The sequence below is a fragment of the Apteryx mantelli genome, chromosome 9, assembly GCF_036417845.1.
Source record: "Apteryx mantelli isolate bAptMan1 chromosome 9, bAptMan1.hap1, whole genome shotgun sequence".
Lineage (NCBI taxonomy): Eukaryota > Metazoa > Chordata > Aves > Apterygiformes > Apterygidae > Apteryx > Apteryx mantelli.
Genome location: NC_089986.1, coordinates 24541504 through 24565358, shown reverse-complemented (window position 1 = coordinate 24565358; position 23855 = coordinate 24541504). Strand labels below are relative to the sequence as shown.

Sequence of the window (23855 nt, the reverse complement as noted above, 5' to 3'; positions counted from 1 at the left end):
AATTTAATATAGTGGAGTCAATTAAATGATGTACACTGATGAAAGTGGATGTATCTAGTGGAGCATGTCATTCGCGCCATGTCAGTACACTGTCATCTTCTATTGCCTGGTCTCATAAAAGACTTTTTAGGAATCTAATGCACCATCTTATTATAAGATATTTGCCATTTTCATTCTCATTTTACATAAAACTCTTACAGAGATCATGCTAAGCAATTATTTCCCATCTTTCACAGATAGAGTGTTGAATAAATGTAGACTGCTATCCTAACTCCTATTTCAATTCTTCTTTGACATTCTGTCCTAGACAAATCTTACTTCTAAATCATTATGTATTCCAAACACACAACCTGAATTAATCCTTCTCCTGTTTTTGTTGTGTAATGACATGGGTAGATCAGATGGTGAGTAATCACGAATACCATGAAAAAGGCAGCTGAGGGTCACATTAAACATTTATTGTTTATTACTAAATGAAGTTGAAAACCAGGTGAAGAGGAAGTATAGGACTCAACAGTGTCCTTTCTGTGAGGATTCTCCTAAGTTGCTGTTCATCTGCTGAACCTGCTGTGAGACAGTGGACAGATGTAAGATAGTTTAGTACAATTAATAAAGTATGTTTAAAACTTCATGAAATGATTATAGCCTTGGATTAGTGCGATGAAGGTTAAAATAAATGCTTGTATAGTTCTGGCAAGTAGGGAATTTGGTATTTGCTAACTCTCTTGCTATAAAATGGGCCTTAGCTTTCTTTCCTCTAAAAAAATAAGAAATGCCTTCATAGCATGTGAATGAAATATCTTTTATTTATATCTATGAAGTAGGAGGGACAGATGTATAATCTGAAAATGCAAATTTACTTGTCATATTGAGGATCTCAGGAGACTCATGTCAGCATTATCTTGTCACCGCTGCAATGCTAACAAAGAGCTTGCTAAACTGAATTCATTTCCTAGGTCTTCCAGTGTATTTCAATTGTTTCTGTTGGTTTCTCAGGAGGTATCTCAGGACTTGTCCTGATTAGGTTTTAAATATCTTGTTAGATGATGTTGGCTACCATCTGCTACCTTAAGTACTAGAACAAAGGGCAGTGCGTTGCCATGCATTAAGATTGTTGACTTCGAGATTAGGCAGTTCCTCTAATCTTATTTACATTTTATACCTGATTTGCATGGAGATGGCATCATATGCATGGTGACAGGTTGCTTATTTCTTCCAGTATTCTAGAGCTGTAACAAACAGATTCTAAATTGGCTGTGATCTTAGAATTGTACCTTTAGTAACTTGGAGAACAGTAAAATAGTAATTAATAGTAAAATAGTAATGAAACTTGTTGCTTAACATATTTTACATGAAGTGTTAGGTTCAGAGTGGAAACTAGCTGTTTATCATATGCCTCATGCTTTAAGAAAGTTTCTAATGAATAGCAGATTAAACTAAGCCACAAATCCAGTACAGTCAGGATTGTGCTGCAAGGTTTCTTTTTTCAAATTTGATCTCTGCTTTGATAGAAATTATGCTAGATTTATGTCTGGGGTTCTGTAAATTTGAGCCAAGTAAGTTCTTTGCTGTCTGTCTGCATTGTCTTGAAAACAATATACTCTGGGTTCTTGCTAAGGGGTGTGTAGTGTAAGGATTCCTAATGTTCATATTTGTGGAGCCTTCCTAAGATTTAGTGGGCTAGTAGTAAACTGCCAACAAACTTATCTGTCCTCTACGGTCTGACCACTGAAAAGCTTATTTTAACTTATCTTCACTGGAGGATGTTCCTGCTTCTTACTTCTGTGTAGTTATGCTAGTAAACCCTTCATCTCATGTTACAGCATAAAGAGCTTTCCTCTTACCATGTAAAATAAATTAAAGTCCCATTTCCCAGCCTTACACTGCAATCGTGGTCTGATCCTTGAGTACCTCTCTAAGCCTTGCTTTCACTCTTTAGAAAAGGGTTTTAGTAAAAACAATGAGTTTGGTGCTTCTCTGCATGTACATCCATTGAGATCCCTGTCTTGGGGCTCTGTGCGGTGGAGGTGGCCTTCAGCCTGGAGTCGTAGCCTTCTGATATAGCAGAGTACTCTGCTCCTCTTGGAAGTTAGGTGGGAATTCTTGGTGGGATAGGCCAAGAATTTGTGTGTTGTTCAAATGAACAGAATGGCTTCTGCTGGACATGGCTGAGCTGGAAAAGATATGATCTAATTACTGGATGTATTTCCTGAGGAAAAGTAAGGCTTATGTGTACCATAAGGCAGTTTCCAGAGAAAAGAACGATAGAAATATATGGAACAGTCATGAAATTCAGAAAAAAAGGAGTTGTGAGAAAGTCAGTAGAGAACTAGCTGTATTCCAAATCTTTTTTACTCAGGACTATGCAACATTTATGCTGGATAGTGAGTGAGTGATAGGGAAAGAGGGAAGAAGAATGGGAAGAAGTTGAGGAGCAGTAAGTTAACAGTAGGTTGAATATGCAGGATTGGACCAAGTTTCTACATCTGGGCTTTAGTCATTCTGATTGCAAATAAACAACTGAATCTATCAGGAAGGAATAAAGTAGTAGAATAAGGGAGATACACAAATACAAACTTATGGATGCATTTCAGAAGCAGACATATCTTAAGTATAGGGACCTTATAATGAGGAGATCTATACAAGATATTTTGCCAGTGTTGCAGAAGGCTGAAGTTGACACTATCAAGCCAAAAGGAATTTTGTTGCTGGAAAAATCAGGTGAATATCTGAGAAAGCTGTGTGGACTTATAGCCATAGTACTGTTACATACTTCAGCTAGATTAAGTTGGATTTATCCCTAACGTCTGTTTAATTCTCCATATCTTCAGCAGGGGTAAATAGGTTGCTCATAGCCATATTACATGTTGCTGCTTGTGTTTGCATAATAAGCTTGACCAACCTGAACTTTCAGGTTCTGAATTTTGCTCTGTTGCACCATGCTTGCTAAAAACATGGATATCTCCACTTCTTCTGTAAAGCTGAAAGTTCATATGCAGAACATGCATTCATGTGCTGTAAAGACAGCAAATGTATTTTTTTGCTGTGTGCCCTTCACTGAAAAGCACCGGAACTATAAAACATGGTGTGAGTTCACCAATTGCCTTCAGAAGATCACACCCACCTAGTAAATGAACAAAAAGGCCTGAAATGTGGGACTGAGGAGGGAGCAGAACAGCCATGTTTACTGAGCACATTTGTCTTAGTTTGCTCCTCACTTTTTGTCACTTTTTGTCAGTTTTTGTTCATTCTGGCATGAACTTAGCATCAAGACGGGATTTAACTTTTATCAGTAGAGGGTGAAATGCACCTTTTTGCCTTTCTGCTCACACTGCTTCTGAAAGCAATGGTCTATCCTCACAAAATTAAAATTAATGATGGAAGTAAGGCAATTGTGCAAAAATAAAGAGGGATGGTACTAGTAAACCATAGCTGAAATTCTGTGGAAGATCAAGAAAATAAATCTGAAGTTTGAATCCTGAGTAGTAAGCAAGTCTGGATATGAATTCACTGGGAAGGTATTGGCTATTAAGTAGCTTTTAAAGGAGTCAAGGAGGCTGATATTTGTCAAGTAGTAAACAAAAATTGTTGAATGGTATGCATTCATAAAGAGATACTTCATGGAGGAAGTTCTAAATAATATTTTATAATGCCATGTTTTTAAGGACTTAAGGAAACAGCATGGCTAGTTTTATATGCATTATTTGGAGGACATCATCATGGAAGCAATGAACAGCATTTTCTCAAACCCTTTCTAAGGGAAATGGTTGCTGCAGTAGAGATAAGAGATTACAATAATGACAAGTAATTCAGGTGATTTGAAGAGATTGTACTCAAAGCTCAAAATTTTTGAAGTTTCTGTATTCTACATAAAAAATTAACTGTGGAAGTACTTCCTGAGTCTTCCTGTTCTCCATAATTGTAAGCAGGCTACATTGCTTCTGTTTGATAAGCCATTAGTTATTAACTGTAGTGCTAAATTTGCCCTTGTACCAAATGACCCAAAGGGGAAAAGCTGTGTGTTTGATTACAAAAATAGTAGCTTTTAACAATTGGATTTACCTAGCTAGATGTTAATTGATCCACTTATAACCTCCTGCAAAAAGAGTTTGTGTTTGTTGCACAAGACTGCAGGGAGCTGGAGGCGAAAATTAGAAGACATCTGGTGAATTAAAGGTTATGAACTGCCAAGCTCTACTGAAGAAAAACTACATTTCAAAAAGGTCTGACTCAGTGCTGAACATAAAAAATAATTATGCAAAGTTTAATTGTGGATAGTGCTGTGGACCATCTCATTATTGTGTAATTTTAATTTGCACGTGAGAAAGATAATATAGGTGGTCTTAATGAATTAAGATCTGTTATAAATGAGAAGTTGGAGTTTAGTCCTTATTTTCCATTGTTCTATATATAGTTTGCCTTGGGGCTGAAGAGTGGAGAGGTGTCTGGAGGGTGTCTGTGATTATGAAATCTAGAATTTAGGAACCTGAAGGAAAGAAGTTTCTGTATCCAGAAATCTTTCAAAGAAACCCAAATGACCACTGCACTGAAATTTGGCAACTGGGGTACCCCAAACCTTGTGTAATGTGATAAATAACACTCTGAGTAGACAGCTGTTAGCAACTTCCCTTAAGCGGAGGAGTATTTTTAGCCTGAAATGTACAGGTTTTTCACCCTCCTCCTTCCCCTAGAACCTTTCTGTCTTATTTAAAGTTAACCAGTTTTTAACTGCCCCACTCCAAGTACAGGAGTTAATCACTGTTAACTGCTGGCTTGTGTATCAGTTAGGAGGGATATCCACTTGGCTATAGAAACCTAGCTAGATGGCTAGCACACTATCCTATGGGAGAAAAACTGTGTGTGTGTGTGTTATCTGGTTGACTAGGCCCACGTATAATTCCCAGAGTCTTCCTTATGCACAAATATTAGGTATTGCCAAGAAAAAAACAAAGGAACTTAAAGTAAATAATTGCATTACATATGTCTGTGATTCTAAGTAGTATGAGCAAAAGCTCTTGCAATAGTACCATAAGAACTTGCATGGAAAGGGAATATTTTTCACATGTATGTTTATCATGTGAGGATACATAAATCTTCAAGGGTAATATTTTCTGTGTACTTTCAGATGTACAACAAAACCCCAAAATTAACAAAATTAAATGTATATTACTGTACATCTTGTGCTGTGCTTACAATGTATAATATAGTTAAATATCACAGTTCAGAAAGTTTATCATCTCTGCTGCACTAACTTTATAATTTACAATAAACGTTTCTGAACCTCCATTTCTACATTTATGAGACCTGGATGCTAACTTTTCTAAGCAGGTTTAATAATAGTGTGTATTTTTAGAACTGTCTCTGGTTAGTAGAGGATGTCAACTTTTGTTCCAATTTACCTAATGAATGTCTAAAATTTCTCTCATTCTCAGCACTTGGTTCCCAAATAAGCGATGTTATGCACAGTGGTTGCAGCAGAGCAGGGAAAGGTGTGTTCCCACTTCCCACTTCAGAACATCTCAGACTCTGCTCTAGAAATTTCCCATTGATTAGGTCCCTGAAAATGGCTAGTAATAGTTGTTATAGGAAACACTTATTACACTGTCATGTGCTAAAGGTCTGATCCATCAAGCACCCTCTATCCTTGAGTTCTTTGAACTTGATGTGAATTGGTGAAGCTAACTGCATATCCAGTGTGTTGACAGACTGAAAATACAACAGTTTGGTTTGTAAATTACTATTAATATAACTGATGATTAAATCAGTGTTAGAAACTGCTAGTCCACTTCTTTGTTATATCCTAGTCTGCATGAGAACATGAGCACTACAAGGAGTCCTCATGAAGTCTGCAAATGATATTGTACAATGCAGTGCTAGTCATACCTTTTGTGTCATGTGTGCTTAATTAGATAGCGTTTCTAGCAGGGATCTTACTACCAGTTTCTTCAAAATAAGAAACAAAATCAATATGCCAACATTGGCTAAAGCATATAGAAAGGAATTGCCCTTTGGCCACGCTATCTGTAAGTACTATTTTTCCAGACTATTGATCCATATCTTTACTTAATTTGAGAAATTGGGTTTCATTTCTGATGGAATACTTTCAGTGAAGCAGTGCTCCATTGAAGCCAATGGTAAAATTCACACTGACTTCAGTGAAATCAGATTTCAGCGTACATTAAGCCACAAACTATAGTTCTAATTCCCTTCCCTACAACAATGATTTAACGCTGCTTTGTCAGTGAAAAGAGGTCTTTGAAATAAGACTGCTTTAAGGCCCCTGGCCAGGGCTATGGAAATATGATTTCCATTGTAGATGAAAAATGAGCTCAGTGGTTCTTAAACTTGTATCTCGTTTTATGCCAAACATTCTCTGATTTGGTGTAGTCAAGAAGTAAGGTGCACACGCATTTACAGGGTTTAGTATCTTTTATTGGCATTTCTAAAAATAATTTTATTTGGAATCATTTCTTTAAAAATGATTTGGTAAAAATATTTTATGCAAAGTCTGACTATACAATTCTAATGTGATCTTCATCTCTCTGTTTGCTGTCTTGTCCTTGATGATACACATTACTAGCATTTGGAGATATGGTGATAAGTCAGTAAATTCTACTGTTCTTCACTTCTCTATCAGCAGTAGGCTCACTGTACCTTCTTAAAGACCTGCTTACACTTGACTCCACACACTCTTATTTCCTAGGAGGAGACAATGATTGAAAAATACAACTTTTACATAGGACCCATGCGTTATATATTCATCTATATGTCTGGCTTAATATTAATTCACAGTTTTCTATCAAATTGTGTTGTGTAATTTGTGTTTAATGTTTAATCCTAGAATGTTTAATCCTTATGTTTAATCCTAGAAGAAACTAGCAGGTTTGGGTTTGTTTTCTGGAAAAAGGTGGAATAAGAGAAGTTATCTCAGGATCTCAGATCTTAAAGGGCCAAATGTGTTCCCAGTGCACTATTCTTTATTTGTGCTTGCAACTACTTCGCTCTTTGAAATGGGCATTCTCTGTTTCGGGCACTTAAACAAGTTATTTGGAGATAGATTTGAACAACCAATTCTGAATCTGTATGTTGATAACTAGTAGTTCGAACCTACAAAAACAGGAATCACCTGAAAGCCCGCTCCAGCAAAAGCATGATCATAACCGGAAAAGGACAGCTAATTGTGTACAGGAGATGGGATCTAGGCACAGCACAGCAGTGCTGAAGTCGACCATACTGGACACCTAATGCTAGCTACTGTTCTGATATTTTGTGTTCCATTATAGCTTTTTAAAAACCTCTACTTGCTAATCATTGCATCGTAGTGAACTGTGCATAAGCAGATGCAATGATGTTTATGTCTTGGGCACTGATATGAAAGGCATATTGCCATTTACACTAACTTCACTGAAGATGCAGTTTTATCCTTTCCATTCTTGAAACTGTTTGAGTTAGACCTGAGAATTATGCACAATATGTATGTGGTTGTGTGGAGGTGTTGACTGGTTTTAGTGGAAGAAGAATAACAGGTGGAACTTCTTAAGGGCTGAAAAGACAAAGTTTATGACCTAGCAGAATAGACATACTTTCTATTCTGAAATATAAGACTTCTACTAAAGCTGCTAGAACATTGTGTGGAAACAGAAGGCAGAGTTTCTTGGGTAGTTATGCACATTTTCTTATGGACTTTGATAAAATAAGATAAAAACCCCTATGCTGGGTCAATAACCCCATTGGGATATGCTGCTTGAATTTTAAAAGCACTAATAAGAGAGAGTGGTTCATGATGAATTGGTGCAACAAGCAGACTGATACCATGATTTTAGTTAGGACCTGTTTTGTTCACTTTATATATAGGTAACCTGGAAGAAGGAGTGTGCAATAAGGGCTAAGAGATCTGCTGACAATGATAAAAACCTACAGAGCAGAAGCAATCAATACAATAGAAGAGGGCAATAAAATTCAAAAGGAAAAGGAGAATGGTCAGAGAAGTCACTCAAGTGAAATAGAATCTGAGGAGGAAAAAGAGCTACAAAGTACAGACCATAGAATGAAATGGTGAAAACATCAGGTGATAAACTACCGAAAGATATAGTACTGTTCTCCACAGAACTGTGCGAAGAATTAAATTAACACTTGGCTCATTGTCTAAAGTTCAATAGGATCATAAAACTATCGAAGTATCAATTTTTTAGAGGTAACTGCCCATTGTATCAAAGAATTCTCAAGAGTACTGGACCTAGTAATCTTAGCTGGTCAAAAATAAGATATTAAATGGGTCTCTCTTTTACTGTATCTTTAATGGAGAGAGTTATATTAATGAGGATTCCAAGGAGTGAAGAGGACATCTTTTGAAGTTGGTGAAATAGAAAAAATGATAAAATTGAAATATTGCAGATTTGCCTGTAAAATACTTGGGGACTTCCTTTGCATGAAGTAACCTTGTACTGACTGTTGTGTACATGTGAGACAGATCATGATAAATTGTACAAGTGCCAGTGAGCGCACGGTGCTTGCATGAGCTGGCAGATACGATGCAGAATCATCACAGCCTTCTGAAGCAGCAGCCTGAGATCAGTCAGGTTACCTTAGCGTATCTAAAGTGGCACTAGACACAGATGTTTAAGCAAATGAATCCCAGTTTATGACTTCTAAAATTATGAGGCATGGTCAAGGATAGGAAGTGTTCTGGCCTGGAGGTCCATGGCCAGGTTATATAGCTAGAGCATGAATCAGTATGGATGGCAGAAGTCTTGGCTAAAGAGATTGGTGTTGGGGGCAGCAAATTGGAAGAGATAATGACTACAGAGCTGGCAAGGAACAGGAACCAGGACTTGCATAAAAAAGAGGCCAAAGAAATGGAAGGGGAACTAGTGGGATTGCTTCGTATAAGATGAAGGCAGCAAGGTGTAAGCTGAGCTTCTGGGCCAGACATTGTATGGCTAATTGCGACCTGACTGCCAGCATAGAATCTGAAAGGGCTGATGCTCTGGGTCATGGTCCCCAAGTGATGCGAAACTGGGGGCTAGTATGGGAATACTGTAGTGTGTTTGTGTGCAGGACAGAGGAATATATATAGATGGAAAATTCTGGAGACTGTTTTTCATTGCTTCATCTCTACTTTCAGTGAGACCATGATCTCAGCTATAAAGTGATCACTCACACAGTTACTGCCTCCCTACCTGCATTATATCAAGTATGTAGTCCAGATGATAAGATCTGTCACCTACATTCCCTTCCCAAACCAGTTTCTGAGACTTCTAGTATGTCCTAAAAATTATGTGTAGTACTAATGGGCTTGGGGTACTGTTGCAAAGATTTCATATATACTTATGCTATGGATTTGAATATTTAGAGAACATCCATTTAGAATAATGAATACCAATAGTACTGAACAGCGAACAAGAATGGAAGTTGGATTTTATTGTCTCAGCTGGAAGAGTGCCTTTTACCGAACTGATGAGAGAGTGAGGATGCTATAGAGCTATGTGAGAAAAAAATAGTGATCTTCTTTCAGGTCCTGTTAACTTAGAAAGATAGAAGTGATGATCTGAAAGAACATGACATTTCAAAAGCTAAATTGCTGTTTCAGTTCTCTAGGCTATAATGCAGTCTGGTCTGTAATTATTTTAAAAGAATAATGGTATATTTTCCCCTTATGGCTTATTGTTGGATGCGTAATTGCACCAGCTCCTGTACCACCTACTTCACAGAGTATACAAAGGACATTCTGTTAAATGTCTTCCTCAGTGCAAACATTTCAAACTGATATGTCTGGACAGACAGTTAACACAGAAAGAATACTGTTTTGAAATCAGGTAAACTTTGTAAGGGACATAAAAGAATAATGGTTCCACATGAAATTATTCCTTTAGAAATGAGTCAAATGCAGCATTAATACTTAATTATGTCAAAGTAGGCCAAGATAACATAGCGCACAGCTTGCTGCATTACGTGTGACCATTTGAATAAATAATACAGTTGCATTTGAAACCCGTTACATGATCTTACCAGGTGCATTTCATCACCTTCAATCCACTGGGTCCAACCACGACCTTCTTTTTCTCCTTTCTGTACACAAAGAAGCTTATCACCATCCCAAGAGACTGTGGTCTAGCAAAAGAGACATGTTCAGTGTTACTTTAGTTATTCTCTTACATAATGATTAATAGTTTCTTTAAAGCAAAACTTCTCTCTAATGCAATAAATGATTAACATAGCTCATAAGAATAATAATTATACACAGAGCTGTAACACTGAGGATAATTACAAAAGAAATGAGCTTAAATAGAAAGCTAGTACCCAACTGCCTCTTAAAACCCAGAAGGATGAGATAAAGCCGGCTCTTTAAATATGAGAAAAAGCATCACAAATGCCTGTGAGAGTGCACTCCTCTCCCTACTGACACAGACAGCAGCAGAAGAGATAGGCAATCATCCAACACCATGTTTGCAAGAGGAGCTGAAAACTTGAGCTTCAGTTTCCTTTTTCCACCATAAAAACAATTCTCCAGCCACTCTACCTGAAAACAGTACCCACCTACTGGCAGCTAGAAAAGACCACAAAAGGCTTGTAAATACCGAGCTGTGGTTTTTCTCCATGCCTTAATCTGTCCTCCATCATCAAGCAGAAGTGTCAGTAAATTGACAGCTTTGCCAGCATCCTGTAACTGGAGAACTACATTTGTTTCTTAGAAAGAAAATGTAATAAAACTTGAGTTGGTTAACAGAGACTGATGCAGCTACACTCAGTAACACTGAAAATGAGTACCCAACTACATACTTACTCTTCTTATTTTTTCAGAGTTAAGCATCTTCTTAATTAGTCCGCTGGACAGGGATAGACTTGAGCCATACATGAGTAAAGATTTCCAGGATTCAACACAGTACTTTCGTGACTATCTGTGCTATCCTTAGTAGTTCAGTGGAACTTACATTCATAAAACTATTTAAACGTATGAAGGTGCGTCCTACAGCTTATTACTGTGGTTAACTTTTGCTGACAATTTGCCTTTCACTTCTCCTTAAGATAAAGAGTAGCAATATTCTGTAAATTTTTTAAAGAAGGAAGGGAAAGAGCAGTGCCAATCTGTGCTCCATTAAGATAGTTTAACACCAATATTAACACAGTGCTTTGAAATGAACTTGTGTGAAGTGAATCTGAGGACAAAATACGGAATTAGTTTGCCTTGTGAAAGTCTTCAAGCCACTGCCTGTGCAAGTGGTCAAATACAGATAGCAGATGAATTCTGAACTTTCATTAAAGGAAAACTTACTTTGTTCATCCTATGTAGTTTCTAAGAAAAGAAGTTAGCCTACATTTGTCAGTCTGGGAGTTAAAAGCAGTTCAACATTCAAGAGCTACACAGCTACGCAGTATTTATTTAATATGTGTATGTCACAAACAATTAATTCTTAAATGATAACCATGATAGCCACTATCTATAAATAGGTACAGCCAGCAATCTCCACCCATGGGAAGCTTCAGACTAAACAAGCTTGGAAACTGAATCACAAGAAGGAGCGCAGGTGCAGGCAGTCATAGGCAAGGCGTTGTTAGTGATCCCACATAGTGTCGGTCTGCACCACGGGGGAGCTCGGAAAACAGACTCAGTTGTGCTGCTAAAAACCTATCATCTGATCTGTAAAATGCATTCACAAATTCTTCTGTGTTCACGCATGTAAAATAACCTAGTAGTAGATAACACTTCAAAAATACGACTCCTTTTAATGTGTAATATACTATCGCAGAAAAGGACAACACATTGGGGAAAAGCTGTACTTAAGAGGGTTAATGTGGTCATCATGGTTTAGATTGTCTTCCATATCTGTTTTGACTTTATAGACATCCCAGTTGTCCAGCTGGAGAGTTGGAAGTAACAAATAATACTAGTTAAAGTGAAAAATGTTTAACTTTTAAGTCAGCTTCTCTAATACTTTCTGATGATTCTAAAAAAACAAGTGCATGAGAAGATAAACATTATTTCTACAGATGACCTGCAGATGAAAGGGCTGTTGTGGAATAAATGGTTTGTTATATGCAGCTTTGCTTAGTAACAGTACTTATTTTTTTTCACTGAGTATTAGCTCAGCATACCTTAATCACCAGATTAGTTGTATAGTTTAATATTGTGGGCTTACATGTGCATTCAAGTGTATATGTATACCATGATAAAATAAGATCCAACTTCATAATTACTACTAATGTTTAAAGTTAGTTGTTGTGGAAATTATGAAAATATTCACTAGTTTAGTACAGTTAGGGGAAATTGAGAAACATTTACCGCAGTGCAAGGAAACGTTAACTTTTTAAGCTTCCAAGGCTGGTTCAAATTGTTTCATCTCAGAAAATGATGCACTTTTTTCTCTTGCTTTTTTGTTTTTCCAATCAAGATTAGACATTGCTTTTGGCAATCTGGTGACAACCACAGAAAGTTTAACACCCCAGGCTGTTAACCAAGCTGTTTTATAGCCAGAATTCCCAGTTATAACATTCTATGTTCCCTTTGAGAGACATAAATAGTGAAGGGATATGAGTAAACTGTACAGTTTATATTTTTGTATGTGGCTATTTCACTACAAAGGTTAAAAAGGACAGAATGTATTGCAGGAGAACATAATGTTCTCTTCTTTGTTAGCAGAAACAACAGCTTACTGAAAATGAGATTAATCACTAGCATTTTTATCTTGTCTTTCTTTAGGTCAAACTGCAAAGTCTGATATAATAAAAGACCCAAATAATACAGAAGATAGAAATTTCCCTTAACTCAGATGGAAAAGAGTAGTAAGGTCTTCCATTCCAAATATCTCTATAAAGACACACAGAGTATTAGTTGAGGGTGGATTTGTCATAGCTGTTACATGTGCGCAGGCTGCCACTAAGTCTGTGCTTTACCAACAGACAATACACAGCAATGTCTGCCTTAGAGCATTTCCAAAAACTTGAGTCAGAACATAGTAATAATATTCCAAAAATACCACTGTTGGTAAATACTGGCTCTTTTATTGTATATAAAAGCAACAATTTGGATTGGGATATTGCCGTTGTATAACTAGGAGCCAGGCATTAGAACAGGCTATTAAGGCATTCTTCTGTATGAGATTTGTTCTTGTTGTTTCCCTTTCCCAAAATGCACTTATTATCACAACAAAGAAATGCTTTAACTTTTATGGTAAAGCAACTTTTCTTACAAAGCTAGGCGTTTATAATTCACTATATTTGCCACCATTTTGGTAATAGCATTACCTAGGGTGTCCTGGTTACAGAGACTGAACTACTGGCTCTTATCTGGAATGACTGAAAAACTTTGCCAGGGCTGGGTGAGCACAGGGTCGCTGGACAGGCAGCTCGTCCTCCTCATTTTCCCCCACAAACAGGAGGAGGAGAATGAGACACACTTTAGGGCCACTGGGGAAGTGGCAGCTTCCTGATGGTAACGGAATCAGCTAGATGAAAATGCAGCATTTCACTACAACTGAAGGCTCCCTTCTTTCTCAAGCACCTTGCACTGCCTGTGGGATAAATAGATTTCATTTATTCCTGTCAACTAGTCATCCTTCTTGTAAATAAAATACATCTTTAAAAAAAACAGTACTATAAGCATGTCTTATAGCTTACAGGTGGTACATAATCTAGTTCATTATAAGCAAGCTTAATCTTAGCTTGTTGAGGAGGAGGGAAATACTAATTTTGATCCCTTTATAATTTGGACAGTGATATGGGTGCTGTGGAAGGACTCTGTTAGAGTTTACCTTTTTGTACAAGCACTCTCCTTTCTTAGGTACATGGAATACTCGTTCAGTGACTACTGACTGGGAGAAGCACTGTAACTCCAAAAATCTAAGTTAGCTTTTGGGTTTATAAATGCTAATGCTGTTCATATATTAATTAGAAAATGAACCATTTCTGCCTTGCCTAACATTTTTCTTTTTCTCTAAAAAGGCCACTTATATTATTGTAAATGTTAACCAAAGCACAAAATACTGACAATGAAAGGGAGAAAATTGTCTGGAAGACTAGAACAAATGGTGGAGAGATGTACATCGGAGATAAACAGGATTGCCTAACAGGCAGTGGTTGGATTCTCTTGTGCATAATACTTGTCTTGAAAAACTGTACTGTGCTGATTCCTTTTTTTTAAAAAGCTTTATTCCTCCAGCCTGATATCTTCCCTTGCAGTTCCTAAAGAAAGATGGACAGAAGGAAAGAACTTATTAGAAGTGTATCACGTGTCATTGATCAGCGTATCATTTCAGTGAGCTATATAAACAACTAGCACCGTATAGGGATTAAAAGAGAATATTGAGCAAGAATTTCTTGCTTCTGTTCTTGAGTCTGTCAGATCTTCTGGCTCAGTACTTAAACCTGAAACTAATACATCTTGGGTCAAATAGATACTGTATAATTCCTTAGGAAAGTTCAATGGAAAATTGTGATTAATGTAACTAATGTATAATGTGATCAAAAATACTGAAGGAGAGCAAGGAAGGGTAACCATGGGAGATAAATAAAGTGGATCTTGCCTCAGTTTAACTTTTCTCAAAAATTCTAACCAACAATATTGCACCTCTCTTGAATTATGTACTCTGCATTCTTGAGCTATAATGATGAGAGGTGAAGATCACAAACCAAGGCCGTTATCTCAGGCTTCACTAGATTAAACGTGGTCATCATTCAGGAGAGGGAAGTGGCCAGTACTGTATCTTTTGCCTGTGTCCCAAAAACTCTGATGGCATTTCTGTCTGAGTGAGGTTAGACAGAGAAAGGTTACTTTACAAAAATACTTATACTGAATTCACTAATCAAATTATTGTCTTTGAAATCTGAGAACACTAAAAATGTTCCAAATTTTCCTTTGTTTCTTTATGATTTATGTGGTCTTAAACTATTTTGTGCAGTTAGATATTTATTTTCCTTGTATTAGTTGGCCATTCACATACTTTTTTTTAGTGATTTAATCTGTTCTTGTTATGAAAATTTGAATACATGTGTATAGAAACACTGTATTCCTGAAAACAAAAGCTAGAATAAATGAAAATTAAAGTACTCCTATTGTTGTTTTCAAATATGAGACGAGGTTGATTTATTAAATGGAATATTCAGTAAAAACAAAACATCTATCAACTATGTATTCACATTTTCTCCAGTAGCAGTAACAATAGTGAAGTCTTGTAGTATTACAATAGATACTACTTCCAACTTGTAGTGGTAAGTCATATTGACCCACAGCCAGAGATATTGACTTTAGTAATTTGCTGGAATTTTCATCAAAATAACTGCTTTATCAGAAAACTCTGTATTTCCCAGTGAGACGTAAATGCAAAAACATTTGATGCTGGCTCCGGACAATGCTTCTCATTCCCATAATGCTGTTCCTAATGTGCTTGCTTGTGTTGTGTGCATGAAGAAGATACTAATGTACTTTACTGGTGAATGAAAGAAAATAACAAAAAATATTTTAAAAATAATCCATAAACTTTCTTGCTGATGCTACATAGATTCTTGACACATTGCATTTACAAATATGAATTGCAGATACCACCTTTCATCAAAAATGTGTTACTGATTTCCCATCTTTGGGAGAAACACAGCATTAGCACTTCTGTTTTTCTTCTGCTACCCTTCAGAGTGTTGTCTCTATATCATGGTGCAGCAAATGACTGCATGACACACTCCATGTTCCTTCTCAACCCAGTAATTCTGTGTTCATGAGAATGACCAGTCATTTTGCAACTGTAATTATGATTTAAGAAGGATTAAATACTGGGAAATGATTGTTTAGGTCAGATAGAGGACACAGGAAAATCTGATTGGAGCTGGGTAACACCAAAAAAATATTCTAGAATTTTGGATCAAACATGGCAATGCATCCAATTATATATTTATTAGCTACTCAAGATAAAGCATTTTCATGTGAACTAAGTATTGAAGTGATATAAAAACATTTGATATGCAGTTTTCAGTGGAAATTTTCATCAACTAAAGTTCTGATGGAATAAACTAAAGTTTTTGGTGTCACACTACTATCCAATGTAACGGGGAAAGGGCATTCTGTAATCTCCTAGTCACTACCTATGACCTTCTCTGCAGGATGCATGCTGTGCACTTCTAACGGCAGAGCTACAACCTGTTCAGGGTTTCTCCTCTCTCCAGCATGTAACTCCTCTCTTTTATCTCAACAAATTCGTATCTGGCAGGTTGGTGACAGACAGATAGGTTACTGAGAAAAGAGCACGCTAAAGCAAATAAGTAAGAGTTCATCTCACAAATATTTTCCTGTTGCTCCTCTTAGCACAGAACAGAAATCAGGCAATTAGATTTCTTTCTAAGCAAAGTCTGATCCAGGAATACTGGGAACATGTAGAAAATCAAATCAGGAAATCAAAAATATCTAGGTAATTCTTCAATGAACACCAAGTTTGACAAGGTATCAGTAACAGCTAAGACATTCTACAGGCAAAGAAGAGAACAAATCATGAAGACATTCTGTCTACTTTGTACCAATGCTTAAAGCAGTCCACACTTTTTTATAACTAAGTTTTTTCAAGGTAGACTTTCTGCGTTCAAGCTATGTGCACTTCAGCTGTTCATTGTTTTTGTGGAAGTTTGAAGCAAATCTTGGTTATTTGGGCTCTTACATTGCTCCCTAGAAGTGCTATCATAACAGCGCTGTTAATGTATGAACTACTGTGCTACAGACCTTGAGTGAAGAATGCTGGAAGTAGCAGTTACAGAGGTATATCAGACATCAGGAATGAATCATTATGAAGAGGCCTCCTCACGCTTTCTACAGGCCCAAAAATATGGCTGTGTTTAACAGTCCTGAATCTTGACAAGGTACTGGCTAAAATACCCGATCTGTGAACAAGATGATGTTGTGCTGGAAAAAAATAAGTGGCTTCCAATTAGATCACTTCCATATTTGAGAACTTAAATGGCAAGATTATGCTATTTCATAAGGCATGCTCAATATACATGGTCAATAGCTTCCAAAGAAGAAATCTTTTGAAAACTTATATGAACTTAAATTTGATTCAGAGAAATCAACAGTTTACATCACATCACTCCTCAAAACCTAAGTTTTAGATTTTATTAAGAAGATATCTAGGGGTTTTTGTCAACATAAAACCAGCTTAAGATGATCAGGATAAGCAGCTATGAAAGAGAAGCTTGACCATCTGAAAAAAGATCACATAAAAACCACGGAAATATTTCTTGTTGGCTAGGTTCATTTATTCCATTGACAAAAATGTATTGCTCATTTATCCTGTTCATAGGTATTCAATGCATTCCAGACGCTTTTCCAAAATCTAATGCAGACAATTCTGATAGTGTTGGGGAATTATGATTTGAAGTCAGGATACTGTTTTGCCTCAAAGGTCCAAATTGAAATAAGGGTTCATGGTGGTGTCTCCCAAAGAGCCAAATCTCTGTGCAGAAAATGTGTATGGCAATTATGGGAAAACATCTAGCAAACACTCCCCAACAGAAAAATTAGTGGTAGGATTCCTGGACTTTATCTCCATGTATTGTTGCTGCACAAAGGCTATACACATTTAGCTATGCTGTAGCTAGATGTGATGGTAAAGTCTGTATCAACCTTTCTGTCCCTTACTAACTTCACTTCATCCATGCAGAAGCATGAATAAATCCTTCCTGCCATTTCATCATTCCTGTTCTTAGCTGTGCAGCAACAGAAGCCCCAAAATTTTCTGTAGGAAAAGGATGATAGTGCAATACATTGCGTTTCTCAGCTGCTTGTGTGGCTGGCAGATGTGACACCTTGCAACAGGTATCTACAGCTACAGGGCTCTAAAATGTGTTCGTGGAATTACACACTTGCTCAGATCTCTATTGAAAGACAAGCTGGTTATAATGTGGGCATTGGGTACCTGACTGATAACACTGAAGTTCACTGTAGTCAAAAGATGAGATATTTCTACAAGTAGTATTTTGCTTCTACAATTGTCAGCATCTCCATTGCTAGCAAAGTGGCTTGGGATTGGATTGACAAGTTTTAGATCAAAGGGCAAGCTGTTGTCAGATAGGGTCAGGTCTTAAATGTTTGGATTGTTTATCCTGAATCCTTGCTTGTAAGAACAACAAGGAAAGCAATGATTGGAGACATACCAGGGAGCAAGAAGCTTAATGTGCCAAAGCTACAAGCTACACAGGTGACAGTGTGTGGTAGGAGAAGGGATAGAATCAATATTTTGGACAGTGCATAATGTTTTATTTCTTAAGAATGGTAATTTGTTTTCTTATCAAAATAAAATAGTAAGAATCAATACAAAAATAGAAAGACTTGCATATATCCTGTGCCAGAAGAAAGTACAATATAGCAGATCCAATTCACTTTGTGCAAGGATCAGAATCGATTCTAAGATGTTTATTGTTTAAATTAATGTGTATAATTGATTTACCCTCTCTGTAAGTTTAGCAAGATGCAATTGTACATAACACTAATGTTTTGTCATTCAAAATCCAATTTAATAAGTCTAGTTCCCAGGTTTTCAGCTGATTCTTTCTGTTTTTACATTCAGCATTCATAAACCCTCGAACTTTTTAGGATTCACACAAAGCTGAAACACAAAGCGTTTCCAAAACCACCTCCCCTACAAAGATTCGGTATCTTAGCAGTCATTTTTGTGAGTAACTAGCTCAAATTTCACTTTAGTCTCAGGTTTAGGCTGGAATCTAGCACTGCAAGATTCAAAATTAATGACGTCTTGAATTATATGACAAGAGATTCTAGAGATCTCATCACAGTCCAGATATACCGAGCATATCACTTACAGATAATAAGCAGTAAAGCCAAACCAGCATGCAGTGTGAAACAAGACAGAAAAAAGAAATAGCTCCTCTTTACTGAGGCGTAAAGTGATTGAGTGGCCCAGAGTTTTAGAGTGCCTGAGAAGGTCCAGGAGTGGAACTCTGTTCTTTTGAACCTCGGAGAGGTTGACAGGAGGACTGGTCTTCCTCACTTTCAGACCGCAGTTTATAAAAGTTCAGAAGTATCAACAGAAGACTACATGAAGACTACTTCATTTGAATCCAAACTGGAAAGATGTCAGTGATTATTCCAATGAGGGCCTGGAGAATTTATACAATTGCAGAGAAAGCGGGCACTAGATTATATACAGATAGGCAACAACATAAAAACACTTCCTGCACTAACCACTCTAGAACAATATTTTTCCAATGCAGTATATGAGGAAATTCTTACAAGCTAAAATCAATAAATTGAAATAATTTTTAAGGAGAAAAGGACAAAATTTGAAGAAGTAAAGAAACAAAACAGGTGAATCAGAGGGACTGCCAATCTTGCGTCTTACTAGAAAGGTACAATTTATTTCAAGTATTATCACTCTGTGGGGGATCACCACTGAAATTCCAAGTATCGCTGGTTGTTGTCTTTTTGGCAGCAAAGTCCTCATTCCAATACCTACTCTAAACTAGAGGAACAGCTGTGAATTTCATTTATGGATAGAGGAAACCTGCTTAAATAATAGTTAAATAAGCTTCACGAGCCATGTAATTTTATAATAGGGCTCTATTCTGACCTTGCAGCAGTATAAATGAAATTATGCTTAGAACAACTAAACTTCATTGCATTTTTCCTGAATACAAACTAGGCAGGAATCAGTTTCATGTTACACATTTGTTATTTAAAACTGAACCATGATCAGTTTCCAACAACTCTTCTCCTTTCATTAGGATAGGGCACCTGTAACTAGCATTGGTTTGTGTGACAGAATGGTTGGTCAGATGCCTAAGAACAAGCCTTGTAAGACTGTCTTAAACACTGAATGATTATATATTTTCAGGAAGCTACTTCATATGGTAAGATACATGAAAGATCCGATGAACCACACATTTTTGAAACTGCAGATTATTCAAAAGAATAGGAAGAATTGAAGCATATACCTGAAGGTAGCCTGTGTGCTCATCAACTAATTGTTATATTCAGCAACAGAACCCCAAACACCCATTTGATGACTTAGCCATGCTTATGTTCTGCTTATGTTCTGTTTTGGTTAACTTAATTGTTAATATGTAGGATTTCCTTCTTTCAGTTTCCAATTCATTTTATTTTAATTGTTTACCAGTCCTCAGTCATTCCCTTTCCAGTTTCAATGTAGGAATAAAATTATTGTGGCAAAGAGCACAAGGCTCTGAATTACTGAAGTATCCTTCACTTGCTGAGACAGATATTTGATTTTAATGCAATTAACACTGCATTTTCAGTTATCCAAGAAATTCTACTGTACTATATATAGTCCTTCCTATATTTTTTAAAAAGATCATTTGCCCTTCTTAGTGTCTGTCAAAACATAGATTTATTCTGGATAGTGTGAGCTAAAGCAATTCAATCACATTCAAATGTTTGGATGGCATAAAAAATTATAATGCAAAAAGTAACACTGACTCTAGAAGTAAAATAGTTAGAAAAATAAAAATTGTAGAAAAATAAGTTTTGCATCTGAGCTTCCCCATTCTTGACTTGGAACATGAAATGTCAACCTTTGTTGTTTTTCATTTAGCTTTTTTATATACTTTTAACTGAGGTAGTAAGCAAATATACTGTGAAGATACATAAGGTAACTTAAAATAAATATCAGCAAAATTTTGTTAGCCTTTCCTCTTCAGACAGCATTGATTTGGAATTATCCTAGTTACGCTGTACCCTGACTGGCTCAAAGACATGTTTTACAACTGAAAGGTGAACACAATTTCAGTGAATTACACATAACAAGATCCAGCCAGTTCATTGTGGTAATATTATTTTTACTGGTGTGTATTAACTCTAGTTAGATGACTCCTTAGATGTATACTTCATTAAAAGAAAAGTAATCTATACATATTGGATGAGAGACTTCTAAGGTAATTTTTGCACAGTAATTGCTCCACTATATAGATTAATGTTTAATGTGTAATTTGTCTTATCCATGTTACTTTGAACTTCTCATGCATCGAGCTACTTGGATGAATAACAGGATAGTGAGGAGAAAAATTGCCCAGTGTTCTGCTCAGTCCATGATGTAGATAACAATAATTGATTCATAGTCTCTCCCACTACACAGGTTAAGTATTAATGATAAAGTCATTTATGTCATGCAGCTTCACAAGCTATGGATGAGGAAAGAAATCATCAGGAATGAAATTCCACCTTCCCTTTTATGGTGGTATTCCTCAAAATGCCACTCAGCATCTCTTACCACCTTCATTACCCTTCTCTCATAAGACTCTTTCTGGCCTGTTGTAGTTGCTTAAAAGCTGCAAGCCTTGCCTGACATTGTGGTTTTCAGATGTGGACAGAAGAGGCTTCAGGCAGGGAGCTTCTTATGTTGTTGCCTTTGGGAAAGCTGATGTCACTTCAAGAAAAGAAATCTTTAATAAGAAAACTGAACTATCAAGTAGGATACATTGCTGCAGAGGCAGTGATTAGAGTGACCTTAATTGTAGAGCTGCACTTATTACCTGCTTGTGATGTTGGTGGCCCTAAGGGAATATCAAGGATTTCGGAACTCTTTTGTGGAGTGACGCACATAAGTCATTCTTAACAAACAAACAGTCAGGGTTAGTGACCACTCCTTTGGCCTTTTGGAAATGGCAAGAAGGTGGTGGTTCCTTCTGCTTCCAAGGCTGATTAAGCATTTTGCACTAAGCAGTCAAGGGATAAAATGTTTATGCAGCCTTTGAAAGTAGCATGGACTAGGTTCCACTCCAAATCTAATTACTGCTTTAGTAGTAATTAATAATCTTTCTCTAATTTCTCCTTTCTGCTTCAACATTTTGAATTCTTCACCATCACTAAATTTCACAAAATAGGATAGAGAATATCAGCCTGTTACAAATAGTGAAATATTTAGGGTGAGGAAATGGGGAGCACCATGTTTAGATCTATTGAATATTTCAAACAAAGAACAGGGCAAGGGGCATCTTTCCATCTCTTCTGAATCTGCTTTTTCAGCGTAGTGGTGGTCTGACGTATTTTGCAGAACTTGTTGCAGGTGTATGCTAGACAGCCTCACAGCACAATTACTTCATTCCTCCAGGTAAAGGATGTTTTAGTCTAGAGTTTAATGATATGCATTCTGTATGCACACAAACAAGTACAACACTGATGAAAACACAGGTGACTTCAGACATTTTCAGTGCCTGAGAGGTTGGGTAGAGGTTTTAAGCATTACTATTTTTGATAGTAATTTAGCCACCTAAGTCTAAGTCTTTCTTCAGGATTGTAACTGTTCAGTGAGTCTGGACCTCACTATCCTGATTAAGGACCTTCCACTAGTCAAAAATGTATTATGACTTCAGGCCATTTCACTTCACACAAATACACTTTGCTTCTCCCTTCCTCGAAAATATAAAATCTGGTTCAGATAAAGAACTTGTTTTTTTCATTTTTTCCTGTTAATTCGTATTTATCAGTCATGAGTTACATAATATTCCCTCCCTGGCAAGAGAAAACACTCATAATACAGAGTGCTCCGTGTTGGCTTATTGATCGCAAAGATTTGTTCCAGTAGGCTAATTAGTGCATCCACTCTACCAAATACACCCAGGAAGGTGGGATCACAGAAACAAGAACAAGAAAAGCAGCAATTTCTAAGGAGCCATTCTTACTCCTGGGGAGTAGCGCCTGATCTTGCAAACAATGGGTTTCTTCTACTGTAAAACATTACTCAATGCAGAAATTCTAAACATCTGGCTGTAAACAACTTTTTGACTAACAAATATCCCAGTATAATTGAGTAACATTTAAATGAATTCACTAGTCATTCATTAATGAAATTGTTTCATGCTCCTGCTTAAAATTAGCATTCCTTAAATACTAAAAACTGTATGCAAATCTCAGCAAACTGAGAAGTACAGAAATAATCTTAGGAATAGCCACCTAAAATGGCTTACAAATGTGCTTGTGGCAAGGCCGTGGATTATTAATAATTATTCCTAATCTTTTTTTTTGTCAGTTGTTAGTTCTAATTCTTACCATGCATTTGCGATCATCCACCCCAGCTAAATCCTCCTCAAACTCCTTTCCTACATCAAATTCCATGATGTAGTTTCTAAAAGTGCTTAGAGTTTTAATGATCATATGATCCCCATTCTGAAGGATTTCTTTGTCAGGTTTTAGCAAGTTTGCTATTTTTCTTACAGCAACATTTACATCTGAAAAAGAAAGAGAATTATTTTAATCCAGAAAAGTCTACCACAAAAGAGGATTGTAGCTCTTGGGAGGACTAAAGTGAACAAAGATAAATAAATAAATGTCCAGATCCTTTCAGGCCAGCTTGCTTATCAGGAGGAAGCCTGTAGCCTAATTCTGTTAACTTAAATAAGTCAGCGTTTTGACTGTTGCTTATACTGAACCCCAAATAAATCCCACTCGTATTTGACAGCTAACAAGGTCATCAGTATTTCTATGGAAATGCTGGCATTTTACATACTTCTTCATCAAATGCAAACACACAAAACTGCATCGAGTATATTCTTGTCTTTGTAGCACACATAAAACTTCTACTCTTTTTCAAATTATGGGTCGTTTTTAAGTTTGAAGACTACGTAGTTTAATCTCTGTATGTGTAAACTTCAAGATGGTAAAAAGTAGAGGCTGTTTAGGATAAACAATTTTGCATAAGGCACTTCTTACAGTGTATTCCTAAAAAGAAATCTCACAAAAATGATTCATGACTGTACAAGAAAAAAGCAGATTCATGTCAAGACTAAGACAGGTTGCATTTATTCATTATTTACTAAAGAAACATGAAGGGAATCTTACCCAGCGCTTTCAGATACTCCTCAAAATTGTCATTGCTGACCATTTTCCAGTAACCATTGAAATCTGCCGGCAT

The 23855-nt window shown here is 36.7% G+C and overlaps 1 protein-coding gene across 1 annotated transcript; it reads right to left on the bottom strand.

The window, feature by feature from the left end:
• Positions 1–485: 485 nt before the first annotated feature.
• Positions 486–23855, bottom strand: RBP1 (retinol binding protein 1). Its single transcript, XM_067301480.1, has 4 exons — positions 23783–23855; positions 22994–23172; positions 10009–10110; positions 486–564 (listed from the first exon to the last, which is right to left on the bottom strand). The coding sequence occupies exons 1-4, from the start codon at positions 23853–23855 to the stop codon at positions 511–513; spliced, it is 408 nt and encodes a 135-aa protein (XP_067157581.1). The 3' UTR covers positions 486–510.

Bases quoted from the DNA above. Each gene is read 5' to 3' on its own strand.
- RBP1 (XM_067301480.1), bottom strand. From the start codon at position 23,855: ATGCCGGCAGATTTCAATGGTTACTGGAAAATGGTCAGCAATGACAAT. The intron at 23,173-23,782 runs GTAAGATTCCCT...TTTCTTTTTCAG, and splicing joins GGAGTATCTGAAAGCGCTGG to ATGTAAATGTTGCTGTAAGA. The intron at 565-10,008 runs GTAAGATCATGT...GTCTCACAGCAG, and splicing joins AAGGTGATGAAATGCACCTG to GTTCAGCAGATGAACAGCAA.